General features: G+C 41.6%; 1 protein-coding gene across 4 annotated transcripts; it reads right to left on the bottom strand.

The window, feature by feature from the left end:
* Positions 1–5,040: 5,040 nt before the first annotated feature.
* SVBP (small vasohibin binding protein) lies at positions 5,041–11,445 on the bottom strand. Of its 4 annotated transcripts, none has more exons than XM_082671107.1 (3): positions 11,396–11,445; positions 10,555–10,729; positions 5,041–5,467 (listed from the first exon to the last, which is right to left on the bottom strand). In XM_082671107.1, the coding sequence occupies exons 2-3, from the start codon at positions 10,666–10,668 to the stop codon at positions 5,381–5,383; spliced, it is 201 nt and encodes a 66-aa protein (XP_082527233.1). In that variant the 5' UTR covers positions 10,669–10,729; positions 11,396–11,445; the 3' UTR covers positions 5,041–5,380. The 4 variants fall into 4 exon arrangements, with proteins under 4 accessions (XP_082527233.1, XP_082527235.1, XP_082527232.1 ...); XM_082671109.1 differs by lacking the exon at positions 11,396–11,445 and adding an exon at positions 11,023–11,353 and having other exon boundaries at positions 10,555–10,704; XM_082671106.1 differs by lacking the exon at positions 11,396–11,445 and adding an exon at positions 11,023–11,350.
* Positions 11,446–15,504: the final 4,059 nt, after the last annotated feature.

Here is a 15,504-nt window from a genome sequence, read left to right as displayed (position 1 = left end):
CCCTGTTACCAGCTGGGTGAACTTGTGCACTCAGGTTAGTCCCTTGGAAATGAGTGAAACCTTTCAGAGTTGGTCTAGCCTCCACCTGGGTCCTGCCTGAATGCAATTACTCCAGTGGTGAGGTGGGGCTTACTAACGCGTTTCTTAAATTTACAGACTCTGGCTCTGTAGCGCGGAGCTGATAGCAGCCAATCACATTGCCCAATTTGCGTGTAGGATTTTGTAACTTAAAATTCCATATTTCCACAATCAAAGCTTCTGCCTTTTGCTTTGTTTAGAGATTAGACACATTGGCATCCTGAGGCCATCGTCTGGTCTCCAGGATCTCAGTATGTGTTCTTTTCCTAAGCTCTAAAATACTAAACTCTAGATATTCAAAGGGCACTTCATATTCTAAAATCCAAATTGAATAGAAATAAAATTGTATGCAGCCCTAAAGCGACACCTCACAAAGAACTGAGGCCCACTGAGAGCCATGCCCCCGGCACTGCCTCTGGACTTTCCATCTCCAGATGGTGAACCAGATTATTGGCTTAGTTCCGCCCCTTCCTCAGCTAGGGCACCAGAGCACCTTTACCTCGGGTCTGACTTTTGCTTTTCTTTTCTTTTTTTTTTTTTTTTTTTTTTTTTGCGGTACGCGGGCCTCTCACTGTCGTGGCCTCTCCCGTTGCGGAGCACAGGCTCCGGATGCGCAGGCTCAGCGGCCATGGCTCACGGGCCCAGCCGCTGTGTGGCATGTGGGATCTTCCCGGACCGGGGCACGAACCCGTGTCCCCTGCGTCGGCAGGCGGACTCTCAACCACTGCGCCACCAGGGAAGCCCGGATCTAACTTCTTGAAGTTTGCAGAACAAAGTGTATGGCAAATATGCATTAAATCTAAAATTAAATGAAAAATAAAAGTCCAATGAAGTCCACATTGCTATTTGACTCTAAAGGAACAGACAGCACCCTCCTCTTCTCCACGGCTTTCTGTTTGTATCTCTGTTACACCATTTGTATTTTTTTCATGGTTAGATGAATATGTCTGTTTCCCACTAGACTTTAAGCTCCTTGAGTTTACATTTTCATATTTCTGCTGCCTGCCACAGTGCCCCACACTCAAAAACATTTACTTTGTTGATGAATTGATTTGGTTGTGCATTCTAGTGAGTTATATACAAGGTTACTATAATGTAGTAAGACTCTTACAAATATACATGGGCTCAGACATTTTAGTGTGATGTCCTTCAATGCTGAACCCTCATTTCACTGATGCTATCCTTCATCAAAATATTTTAGGAACTCCAGGTCGAGAAACGTCTTCACATAAGCTCTTAGAGGCCAGCACCTAGCACGGTGCCTGGACATAGTAGGTACTCAAAAAATACTTATTTTACTCTGAACCAACCAAATTTAGTCCAAAAACCTAATATTCAATATTAGCCAATGATGTCCTCTTTTTTTTTTTTTTTTTGCGGTACGCGGGCCTCTCACTGTTGTGGCCTCTCCCGTTGCGGAGCACGGCTCCGGACGCGCAGGCTCAGCGGCCATGGCTCACACGCCCAGCCGCTCTGCGGCATGTGGGATCTTCCCGGACGGGGGCATGAACCCGTGTCCCCTGCATCGGCAGGCAGACTCTCAACCACTGCGCCACCAGGGAAGCCCGTGATGTCCTCTTCTTAAACCAAAACCACATTAGCTATCAGATTTGGCCTCAAATGATTTTTGGCTATATCTAAAACTTGAACTACATTCAAAGGAAAAAGATGCAATTCTGAAAGAGGATTTCCATGTCCATTTTGAGCCATAGCAGCAGAGCTAAAATAAATATGTAGACTTCCAAGAGGACTGCTTTGAACGGGAAAATACACATTTGATTGTATAAATTGTACTTTGTTTATAACAATAATAATCATACTACATTGCCTCAAAAAAATGTTTAGGTTAGCAATATGAGGATAGTTATAGGTCAGCTAAGAGCCTCTTGACTTAACAGAGGGACGTGTGCTTCCTTCTACCTATATGAAAGTAAGGCTACACTTCTACTCTGGCTCTGGGGTCTCCGGATGCTAATGCTAACCATTCAATGTCTTTACGTCCTTAGTCAGGAATCAAAATAAAAAATAGAACTAAAATAGAACTTGTTATAAAATTAACTAAATAAATAAAATAAAATATTCTAACATATAACAGATCTTAGGAACAAGTGGGAAGGCCAAGACTTAGAAAACATACTTCTCAAGCATCTTTTCTGATAACAATGGTATGAAACCAGAAATCAACTACAAGAAGAAAGGTGGGAAAAAAAATCACAAATATGTGGAGACTGAACAACATGCTACTGAACAACTATTGGGTCAACAAAGAAATCAAAGGAAAAATAAAAATTATCTGAAGACAAATGAAAGTGAAATTTTGACATGCCAAAACCTATGAGATGGGGGCTCCCCTGGTGGCGCAGTGGTTGAGAGTCCGCCTGCCGATGCAGGGGACACGGGTTCGTGCCCCGGTCCGGGAAGATCCCACATGCCGCGGAGCGGCTGGGCCCGTGAGCCATGGCTGCTGAGCCTGTGCGTCCGGAGCCTGTGCTCCGCAATGGGAGAGGCCACAACAGTGAGACGCCCGCGTACAGCAAAAAAAAAAAAAAAAAAAAAACACCTATGAGATGCACCAAAAGTGGTACTAAGAGGGAAGTTTATAGTAATACAGGCCTACCTCAAGAAACAAGAAAAATCTCAAACACTCTAACCTTACACCTGAAGAAACTAGAAAAAGAAGAACAAATGAAGCCCAAAGTCTGCTGAAGAAAGGAAATATTAAAGATCAGAGCAGAAATAAATGAAATAGAGACTGAAAAGACAATAGAACAGATCAATGAAACTAAGACCTGGTTCTCTGAAAGATAAACAAAACTGACAAACCATTAGCTAGACTCACTAAGAAAAAAAGAGAGAAGGTAATGATAAATAAACTCAGAAATGAAAGAGGAGAAATAACAACAGATACCACAGAAGTACAAAGGATCAGAAGAGAATATCATGATCAAGCTATACATCAACAAATTGGACAACCTAGAAAGAATGGATAAATTCTTAGAATCATATAGTCTTCTAAGAGTGAATCATGAAGAAACAAAATCTGAATAGATCGATCACTGGTGCAGAGATTGAAACAGTAATCAAAAACCTCCCCCAAAACAAAATTCCAGGGCCAGATGGCTTCACAGGTGAATTCTACAAAACATTCAAAGAATTAATACCTATCCTTCTCAAACTATTCCAAAAAATAGTTGAAAAGGAGGGAGCGCTTCCTAACTATTTTACAAGGCCCACATCACCCTAATACCAAAACCAGACAAAGAAAACACACAAAAAGAAAATTACAGACCAGTATCACTACTGAACACAGATGCAAAAATCCTCAACAAAATATTGGCAAACCAAATACAACAATACATTAAGGATCATACACCATGATCAAGTGGGATTTATCCCAGGGATGGCAGGATGGTCCAACATGCACAAAGCCATCAACGTGCTACACCACATTAACAAAACGAGGTATGAAAACCATATGACCATCTCAATAGATGCAGAAAAAGCATTTGACACGATTCAACACCCATTTATGGTAAAAACTCTCAATACAGTGGGTATGGAAGGAATGTACCTTGATGTATTAAAGTGCATATATGACAAACCCACAGCTAACATTATACTCCATGGTGAAAAACTGAAAGCTGAAACAAAAGCTTCATGAAACAATATCCTTACCACATGTGCTATTTTACAATCTATTATTTCATTAAAAAGAAAAGCTGGTCACAATTTATTCAACTGATTTTACAACCACCTACAGTTTGCAATACTAGAAAACTTCTCTAGGATGAACTATATCCAGGGCTGCGACATGTTAATACAAGCAGTTCCCAACTAAGGATCAGAATCTTTCCAACCAATGCTCATATATTAATTGGTTATTTGAAATTTGAAACATATCCCATGAAGTAAGGTAGTTGGGAAGGAAAGTAATATTTACTGAGTAGTTATTAAATACATTATCTTACTTATTTCTCAATGAATGATCTTGAGAAGAAGAAAATATTATTCCATTACACAGATGGGAGAAGAGTGAGGCTTGGAAAGGTCAATAACTTATCCAATGCAGTAAAGATGGCTCTTGACCCCAAGTCATCTGACTCCAAAAACTGCTCTTTCTAGCATACTAATACATCATTTCCTTAGGTTTATGACAGCTTACTCCAAACCCCCATTTCTCCAAAACACAAAACTGAAAAATCTGCATTCAACCCAAATTCAGTAGGATCCTATAGAACCTAATTACTACTTATGGGGATAATCTATGTAGAGGTAATCCTTGACTATAACTTAGGCTCTCAAAACACATTCTCCACAGGGATAGCAAGCTCCTTAACTCCGCAGTTTATTCCTAAAACAAACACAACAATGGGAACAGAATTCTCAGTGACTTCAGAGCAGCAGGGAGACAAAGGAGATGGGAATTGCTGGAGATATTCCCAGCACCACTAGGGAAAATACAGGCATTTCCAGTGTGGAGAGTAATGGAGGTGGCAGTGTTGGCTCTTGTGCCCTCACTGAGCGATCTGCCTCATTTCCATATGTGTTCTGCTTCTAGGCCTGACAAGGTGAAAGATGAAAATGAAAAACCAAAAACGAAAATGGAAAACCAAAAGCGCCTCACTCCCCTCCCCCTGCTGGTACAAGCCTGCCACTAGCTGTCCACATTCATAGGGTGACAGGAATCCTAGCTTCAAGCCTCTAACCTGAGTTGTGGCTCATCTGGGAGCAGAGGCCACATATTTATACCCGTGTGGCTAAAACCTTAGGGTCTGCAGAGCTTTAGGCCCAGGAAGAATGAAATCTGGAAGCAGCCATGTTCTCTCTCTCCTCTCCTCTCCGCTCTCCTCCCGAAGGAGAAAGGGTCCCCTCTGCTCACCTCAACTTTGCCTGCCTAGTACGTTCTTTTGGACTCCACCATCTATGGCTAGGCGCCCCAACCCTAAAGTATGAGCAAACAAACACCGTATTAGTATTTTATTTGTAGTTTTGGAGATTTACAGTTTCACAAGAAACACTGATTTTTTTTCAAAAAATAGAAAAAGTTAAAAAAAAAAATCTATTGTCTTGGAAGAACAGAACAAGTCTCTTCAGCAAGCAATGGGCCAATTCAGATCGGAGGAACTAGTGAAGTAAGTTAGATATAGGAAGTTCCGATTTATCGTTTCAGGAATAACACAAATGTCTTCTTGTCCAGTTGTGTAAGGCTCCAAATGGGCCATCTCAGCTTAAGACTGGTAACACACAAACAAAACACAAACAAAGCCTCCAGGGTCCCATCGAGTGTGAACGCAGGGGTGGCTCACTCTCCAGGAGGCTGCATCTGTTTACAGAACTCATCAAACTGCTGCTGCTCCAGTTCTGTCATGACTCTGTTGAGGGCATAGATCTGAACGGGAGAAAAGACATGTTAGCAATGGAGGCAAATGCTTAGTGTATCTTCAGACACAAGAGGCTGTGTCATTTGAAAATGCCAGAACTGCATTGGTAACGCAGGGGCAGGAGAGGTAGACAGTAACTCCACTGGGGAATCAGATAAGAAGCAGTGAGGCAGGTGACTGATCAGGCCTTTAAAGGATCGGTAGGATTTGAACAGGTAGAGACTGGGGAAAGGACATAGGTGATGGGGGAGTGGATATTATGATTAAATAAATATAATGCAAAAGTACAGCATTAGTTCTGGAAACTTCAAGTATGCTAATATGGAAGATATCATGGGGCTTCCCTGGTGGCGCAGTGGTTGAGAGTCCGCCTGCCGATGCAGGGGACACAGGTTCGTGCCCCGGTCCAGGAAGATCCCACGTGCCGCGGAGTGGCTGGGCCCGTGAGCCATGGCCGCTGAGCCTGTGCGTCCGGAGCCTGTGCTCCACAACGGGAGAGGCCACAACAGTGAGAGGCCCGCGTACCGCAAAAAAAAAAAAGAGATATCATGGAATGGGGTTTGGGGAGCTGGAGAAAGCAAGAAAAGTATGTTAGGGCCTTAAATGCCATGCCAAGGAATCTGGACTTTATCGGGCTGACTCTGGAGAGAGAAGTGTGCAGGGAAGCAAATTGATTATATCTGTGCTTTGAGAAAGAAAACTGGAGACCATGTGAGAGATGGAGTTGGGGAGGAGAGATTATAGGCATTAGGAGACACCTATTACAATAGTCCGGGAGGAGATAGTAGGAACATGACCCAGGGCAGGCAGTGGGGTGGAAAGAAAACTGTGAGAGACATTCTAAGGTGAAAGGCAGGGTGTCTACCTTATTGCTCACCTTGCAGTAATCAATTAATCCACCAAGGGAAGAGAAACAACATAAAGCTTCCACATTTGTATAGAAGAAAAAAAAGAAGGACCGTGTTTGTGTGTAGGGGATAAAACTTGAGTAATCAAAAAGAAGGGAAAAAAACCTGAGAAGTGAGACAAATAGAAAATACAAAATAAGAGCAGAAATGAATGAAAAAGCAACCGAATGTACAATAGAGAGGATCACCAAAACTGCAAGATGGTTCTTTGAAAATACTAAAGAAAACCCTGCAAACCTCTGACAAGACAGGTCGAGATAAGAAGGGAGAAGGCACAAACAAACATTATTAGAATTTAAAAGAAGCCATAATTACTGACACAATGGAGATTAAAACAAAACTTATGAACTCTGTGTCAATAAGTCTGAAAACTTAAATGATCAAAACTGACTAAATAGAAAGCTTGAATAATCCTACAATCTTTTTTTTTCCCAATTTTAAAAAATTTTGACAAGATTCTATAATCTTGGGACTTCCCTGGTGGCGTAGTGGTTAAGAATCCACCTGCCAATGCAGGGGACATCGGTTCGAGCCCTGGTCAGGGAAGATCCCACATTCCGTGGAGCAACTAAGCCAGTGCACCACAACTACTGAGCCTGTGCTCTAGAGCCCACGAGCCACAACTACTGAGCCCATGTGCCACAACTACTGAAGCCCGCGCACCTAGAGCCTGTGCTCCGCAACAAGAGAAGCCACTGCAGTGAGAAGCCTGCGCACAGCAATGAAGAGCAGCCCCCACTCGCCACAACTAGAGAAAGCCCACGCACAGCAACGAAGACCCAACGCAGCCAAAAATACATTAAAAGAAAAAAAAATCTATAATCTTTAAGTAAAATGGAATTCCACACAGTGATGAAAATGTCTCAAACAACAACACAAATGATTCTCAAAAAGCATAATACTGATAGTTAAAATGGTCAAGTTTTATGTATGTTTTACCATAAAACAAACAAAAAATAAATAAATCTACATGGTTAAAAAAAAAAAAAAAGATGCTGAGTGAAGAGAACCAGTCACGGAATACGGTAACATATATAAAGTTCGGAAACATGCAAAACTAGACAGTATAGTGTTATGCTATAAAATATTATTTAGGGGTACGCACAGAAATAGTAAATTAATACAGAACAGCAAGGGAGTGATTAGCATGAAATTAAGGACCGAGGGTACTGCTAGTGGGAAGGCTGGGGACATGACCAGAGTGAGGCCTGAAGGGCTTCTAAGTTACTGGTCATGTTCTATTTCTGTAGTTGGGTGTTTGTTTTATTCATCTTCTTTAAGTGCACAAACACATTTTATATATATTATTTATATGTATTATATAATTAAGAATATATTAAGTATGAATATATTTAATATATTAAGTATTATAAGTATTATGTATTAAGAATATATTAAGTAATTCATTAAGCAGAGAAAGAAGAGACTCAAAATGGGTCAAGGGTCCAAGCCAAGGAACGAGACTTTCAAGGACAGGATCACCAACAGTGCCAAATGCTGCTTCAGCTGCCAAATGGGCCTCTGTTCCCATTCACCCCTCTCATCTCTCCTTCTCATCTCACTTTCTGGAATGTGGCATCTATACAGAACTGAAGGGAAACTGTGTCTCCGCCTCCCCACAAGGGCTCTTGTCACATTCCTATCTTAGGAAACTGCATTCCAGGCAACACAGACAAAACAGCAAGGCAACTGTGGGGCAAAGCAGGGAGCAGGGGAGAAAGTCCAGAGACCTGTTTAGATGGCAGTCCTGCCCCTCTATCCCTTACTACCTAGGAATTCTGGTCCCAACACTTCACTTGAAGTGAGGATAATACTTTCTACCTCACAAGCTCATGTATGTGGTATCCCCCTTCCTTATTCCAGGAAGGATTTACAAAGGTCAGAGTGGGAGCAACAATAATGTACCCTGGTGTGAGGATTACATGTGGTGATGCATGTGCCTGGCACATCTGAGGAGCTCAACAAGGGCCAGCTGCAACGACAGTGCAAGTCCGGTATGACATCTTGGCAAATCAGCACAATTCACCTTCAAGTCCGCACAATGAAAACACAGTGACTCCTGATAACAACCAGTCGCTGCCATTTCTGAGCGCTTTCTCTGGGCCAGGCACTGTCTTATGTGTTTTACATACATTTCTATTCCTTACAACAATCTTGTGTAATTGATGTTATCATCCTCATTTTACCAAAAAGGAACTGAAGAACTGAGGTTCAGAGAGGTTAAGTATCTTGTCCAAGGTGACCTGGGAAGAACTGGAATTTATGGAGGAGTTGGGGTTTGAAGTCAGACAAGTAAGTGTAACCTGTGGAACCTCACCGGCAGGGTGTCAGTAAACACATGAACAATGTCCTCAACAACATTATCGCTGCAGTGTGCACAAAGGACAGTTTCCTAGGGCTTTCTTACAGCGGCCCTCCAACTTTCACCAAAGTGCTGAGCAGTAAAACCGTCTGGGGGCCTGTGTCCAGGTGAAGATGGGGAGGTGAAGGAAAGAGGGGCACAATCTGTTAGAACCCAGGTCCACAGCTCTCAGACAGTCTGCCTTAATCCAAAGGCAGATTTCAGTTTATGGATTAATTTCAAACACACTATTAAGTTTACTTATTATGTTTATGTCGGCCTCCCCCGCTGAATGCATGCTCCACAAAGGCAGGGACTCCTCTGTTCCTACAACAGTGCCTGGCATGTAGTAGCAGTTCAATATTGTGAGTGAATGGATCAGATTAACAAAAATTTAAAGTCTGACACTATTAAGCATTGGAAAAGAAGTGAAGAATGAGAACTCTCTCACACTGCTAATGCAGGTGCAAACTTGTACATCTCTCTGAAAACAATTTGGCAACGTCTAGTAAATTTGAAAATGTACCCAATAATTCTACTTCTAGTTATATATGCCCTTCAGGAATTCCAGCACAGGTGCCCAAGGAGACATCTAAAAGTTTTTCACTACACCATTGGTTGTAACAGCAAAAAAAAACCCTATAAATTATTTAAACATCCGTTACCAGAAGACGGGGTAAATATACTAAAGTGGATTAATGAACTAGACTACTATTAGCAGTCATGAGGAATAAACTAGATTCTTACTTACATTAACATGAATAGTTCTAAAAAACAAACAAAATAAAACACGTGGAATTAGTTTAATATAAGATTTTAAAACACAAAAGAACATTTTATATTGTTCAAAAATATCTACTAATATTTGAGTGTAAAAGTATAAAAAAAAATAGTGGTTGCCCACAGGGAGGGGAAAAGGAAATGGAGAAAGGGGACTTCAAATTTTTATGTAATTTTTACTTATCTTATTTAAAAAAGACTCCAGGCAAATATGACAAAATGTTAAACACTATCAATCTGGGGTACTGAGTACCCAGGTGTTTGTTATAATATTCTGCTTTTCTGTATTTTTAAATTTCTAAAAAAAAAAGAAAAGAAACAAGCAAAAGAAATAGAGGGAAGACTGCGGGAAGCTTTTTCCTGATATTAAATGCTAAAATAAAATATTCATGTAAACACTCAGGTTGATTTTTAAGTGCAGACTGAACAAAGGAACATAGTGTTGGGTGTAGAGCTTGGGCCTCTACTTCACAATTAGGAGGAGCAACTCTCCAGGCCAAATCCAGGACATCTGTACTAGGGTGTGTGACACTTGCTCTCTCTCACTCCCTTACAGGACCCCTCCCTTACATGTCCCTTCTCTTTTTTTTTTTTTTTTTTTTTTGCAGTACGCGGGCCTCTCACTGTTGTGGCCTCTCCCGCCGTGGAGCACAGGCTCCGGACACGCAGGCCCAGCGGCCATGGCTCACGGGCCCAGCCGCTCCGCGGCATGTGGGATCTTCCAGGACCGGGGCACGAACCAGTGTCCCCTGCATCGGCAGGCGGACTCTCAACCACTGCGCCACCAGGGAAGCCCGTCCCTTCTCTTTTTCCTTTCTTCCTTCCCTCAGGTCCTACCACAAAAGCTCTGCGCCAGGAGTCATCTGGAGGCTATCTGGTACCGGTCGGGGTTCTGACACTTGGCATGTGACTCTGGAATCTCAGTGATCTCCTCTGGAAACCTGGGATAACACCTGTTTTGGCTGGATTGGCTGGAGGCAGGTAGGGCTCCCCGTCACAGCTCTCTCTCTCTATACCGGCATCATCTCCAGCAGACTACAGGTATACAGGCCCTCCTTACTCTCACCTCTGCTCTCTGTCTTTGCTTCAGCTCCTGCTGGGCTGATTTCTGCTTGGCCTTCTCAACTCTGCTGACAGCCTCTTTAACTTTGGTTTTTTCTTTACGTGCAGGTGGATCCATGACTTGGCTTCTGTATACTTCTTAGTCAGCTCCGACCTGGATGGTACAGAAGAAGGCGGATCTAAAAACAAAAAAAGAATGAACGAACGAACTTCCATTCACTAATGCCCTACCTCAGCCCCTTCCTTTGGCAGGGGAGGCAGACGGGCCTGGGGAAAAGGGCGCTGCATTGGAGGAGTAAGACCTGAGTCCCACTGCCACCACCTCGCTGGGTGTCTCTAGGCAAATCTCCTCCCCACTCTGAGCTTTAGTTTTCCCCGTCTGCACAATGGGACAACAGTCCATCCCCTGGCCCCCTCCCACGAGCTGCCGTGTGAGCACCAAATGCGAAGAGCCCTGTGAACGGTTTCCTACACTGTAGCGCGCTGCATCCAGCGTGGGACTGCCATAATTACGAGGACACCGCGACCCAGAGGGACCGACCGGCCGAAGTCTCGAAGCGGGTGGGCGGGGAGCCCAAGACTCGCGCGGCCTCCAGCCTCCGGACCAGGGCTTTCCCACCTCTGCCCTCCCAGAGGGTTACGGCCCGCTTGGCCCGAGGGGCCCGCCCTCCGCCACCGCCCCGCCCGGGCCCAAGCCCGGCCCCAGGAGAGCTCCCCTCCCGCCGCCGCCCACTCCCGGTCCAAAACGGCGGCTGGAGGCGGGCGGCGCTCGGGAGTCGGGGCCTTCCCTCCCGGGTCTCGGGACTCGGACAAGGGCCCAAGGGGGAACCCTCGCCTTCCCCTACCTCCCAGCCTGCAGTACGAGCCTGCCCGCCTCGGACTGGGCGGGGCTGGGAGGTGGAGGGCGGGCAGGAGCGTCGAGGCCCCGCCCACAGGAAGGGCTGCGCGTGCGCGGAGAGCGTGGCTGGACGCGCCGCATCGGTGCTGGTGCTGGAGCTGGAGCTGGAGCTGGAGCTGGGGCAGGGTCGGGTGGGTACCAGTAACAAAAGCTTTTCCCGGGAATACTTTCTGGGATAGACGCTAGGCTTTGAAAGGTGAGATCTGAAACCTGGGACTAGAATTGTAACCCTCTGAGCCTCAGTTTTCAATTCGGAAAGTAGGGATGATGATTGCTGCATTTTTTAAAATTATTATTATGTAATTTAGGCAGTAAACATGGTCTATTTTTGCTTCTTTCCAATAGAATACATTTGATCACTTTTTTTTATACAGCAGGTTCTTATTAGTCATCAATTTGATAAACATCTGTGTATACATGTCAATCCCAATTGCCTGATTGCCGCCTTCTTGATTCAGAAGCTTGTTAGGAAGATCAAGTGAACTCCTGTTTACCATAGTGCTTTGAAAAGGGAAATCGTGATGGAAGTATAAATAGCCAATGTAAACAAAGAGAAATGTTCAAGTTCACTGATAATCGATAATTTTAAAATTACAATTTTATAACTATTCACAATAATTTTACAAATTGAAATAGCTGGCTATCATTTTTCATTTATTAGATTATCAAGGATTGGACAAAATGGTAGATAAGTACTCTGACAGCAGAAATCTTGTACAGTCTAATAATAACAACGACAATAATAACTACCTCTCTTCTGGACTCATATCACAGGCACTGTTCATAGAGCTTCACCTTTATTAACTCATGTATTCCTCATAATAAGTACGTATAATAGTGTGAATATATAATAATATACTATTATTGTTCCCATTTTACAAATAAGGAAACAGAGGCACAGAGAGTTTGTGACTTGTCCAAGGTCACACACCCAGGAAGTGCCCTAGCAAGTATTTCATCTAGGATTGAGGATAGGACAATGGCCTATCCAAAAGAAAACGTGTTCAAGCCCACTCCTTTTGTTCCTTTAAGGATTGGGCAAGAATTGAAACAAAGGATGGATTCTAAGCAACAGCGAAAGTGTAGCCCAGATGGACACTTATATTTTCAGTCAAAGTGTAAATTATCACAACATTTTGGGAAGCCAGTTTAACACAGCATTTCAAAAGCCTTGAAAATGAACACGACCCCACAAAAAGACAAATACTGCATTATTCCATTTCTATGAGATAACTAAAATAGTCAAACTCTTAGTAGAATGGTGATTGCCAGGGGCTGGGGGAGGGGAAAAGGGAATTGTTCAATAGATATATAGAGTTTCAGTTTTGCAAGATGAAAAAGTCCTATAGATCAGCTGCACAACAGTATGCATATAGTTGATACCACTGTACTGCACACTTAAAAATAATTAAGATGGTAAACCTACCTAAGGAGGTAAAAGACCTGTACTGGAAAACTATAAGACACTGATGAAAGAAATAAGACACAAACCGTTGGAAACATGTACTGTGTTGTTCATGGATTGGAAGAATTAATATTGTTAAAATGACCATACTACCAAAGGCAATCCACAGATTCAGTGCAATCCCTATCACAATACTAAGGGCATTTTTCACAGAACTAGAACAAATAATTTTAATATTTGTATGGAAACAAAAAAGAGCCCAAATAGCTAAAACAACGTTGAGAAAGGAGAACAGAGCTGGAGGAATCATGCTCCCTGACTTCAGACTATACTACAAAGCTGCAGTTATCAAAACAGTATGGTACTGGCACAAAAACAGACACATAGATCAATGGAAGAGTATACAGAGCCCAGAAATAAACCCATGCACTTATGGTCAATTAATCTACAACAAAGGAGGCAAGAATACACAATGGAGAAAAGACAGTGTCTTCAATAAGTGGTGCTGGGAAAACTGGACAGCTTCATGTAAAACAATGAAATTAGAATATTCTCCAATGCCATATACAAAAATAAACTCAAAATGGATTAAAGACCTAAATGTAAGACCAGAAACAATAAAACTCCTGGAAGAAAACATAGGCATAACATCTTTGACATAAATTGTAGCACTATTTTTTTGGATCTGTCTCCTAAAGAAAGGAAATAAAAGCAACAACAAACAACTGGAAAATAATTAAACTTAAAAGCTTTTGCATAGCAAAGGAAACCATCAACTGAATGGGAGAAAATATTTTCAAATGATATGTTCAATAAAGTGTTAATATCCAAAATATATAAACAGTTCATACACTCAATATCAAAAAACCAAACAACCCAGTCAAAAAAATGGGCAGAAGACCTAAATAGACATTTTTCCAAAGAAGACATACAGATGGCCAACAGGCACATGAAAAGATGCTCAACATCATTAATCATCAGAGAAATGCAAATTAAAACCACAATGAGATATCATCTCACACCTGTCAGAATGGCTATCATCAAAAAGACACAAATAAAAAAATGTTGGTGAGGATGTGGAGAAAAGGGAACCCTTGTACACTGTTGGTGGAAGTGTAAATTGGTGCAGCCACTGTGGAAAACAGTATGGAGTTTTCTCAAAAAACTGAAAATAGAACTACCACATGACCCAGCAATTCCACACCTGGGTATATATCCGAAGAAAACGAAAACTCTAATTCAAAAAGATACATGCACCCCAATGTTCATAGTGTCATTATTTACAATTGCCAAGACATGGAAGCAACCTAAGTGTCCATCAACAAATGAATGGTTAAACAAGATGTGTTTTATATATATATATACAATGAATATTACTCAGCCATAAAAAGGAATGAAATTTTGCCATTTGCAGCAATATGGATGGACTTGGAGGGTATTATACTAAGTGAAATAAGTCGGACAGAGAAAGACAAATACTGTATAATATCATTTATACGTGGAATCTAACAAATAAAACAAACTAATGTAGTGACTATAACAAAAAAGGAACAGACTCACAAATTAGAGAACAAACTAGTGGTAACCAGTGGAGAGAGGGAAGTGAGGAGGGGCGAGATAGGGGTAAGGGATTAAGAGGTACAAACTATAAATAAGCTACAAGGATGTATTGTACAACACAGGGAATATAGTCAATATTTTGTAGTAACTATAAATGGAATATAATCTTTATAAATTGTGAATCACTATATTTTACACCTATAACATGTAATATTGTACATCAATTATACTTCCATTAAAAAATTTGTTTAAAGCTTAAGATGGTAAATTTTATGTTATGTGGGGTTTTTTTTTAACCACATTGAAAAAAAAATAAGCACAACTTTGACTCAGCAACTACACTTTTAAGTTATCCTAACTAAATAATCAGAAACGGTGCTATTCCTAAGAGTAAAAAACCAAAACAATGAAAATATTTATAAATGGGGTCAATTAAATAAATTATAGGATAGCTATAATGGGATTCTATGCAGCCAATAAAATGACAGAAGAATTTTTTATGTAATAAAATGTTTTTATTTTAGTAAATGAAAAAGTTACAAAGAGGCATATACAACATAGTCACAATATTTGTTTTATTGTTTCAGAAAAGATTCTTATATACACATGAAAAAGGGGCTGGATGGAAACACACCAAATTACAAATTGAAATTAAGAATGGAGATTATTTTTATCTTCTTTGTGCTTTTCTATATTTTCCAAAATTTCTACAATGAACATTTAAACTTTAGCAAGATTTATACTTTCTTTTACATTTTTGTCACATTGTACACTTTATAAAGTTCATATAAACTCTGGATTAGATTACAGCTGGAGACAGGGCAGAGACTTTGGAAGGCTTTACAAAGCCAACAGAAACAGACTGGATATAGGGTATTAAGTAGTGGAAAAGCCAAACTGGAAGATTGGAAAAAGAGTGGAGCCACTGATAAAAGTTATGATGAGTTGGCTTGGGAAAGGATGAGGAAGAGGATAAGTCAGAGGTGTGTGAGTGTGTGTGTGTATGTGTGTGTGTGTGTGTGTGTGTGTGTGTGTGTGTGAGAGAGAGAGAGAGAGAGAGAGAGAGAGAGACAAAGAGAGACAGAGACAGA

Source organism: Grampus griseus, assembly GCF_964374135.1.
Source record: "Grampus griseus genome assembly, chromosome: 1".
In the NCBI taxonomy this organism is placed as follows: domain Eukaryota; kingdom Metazoa; phylum Chordata; class Mammalia; order Artiodactyla; family Delphinidae; genus Grampus; species Grampus griseus.
This window is presented reverse-complemented; position numbering and strand designations above follow the sequence as displayed.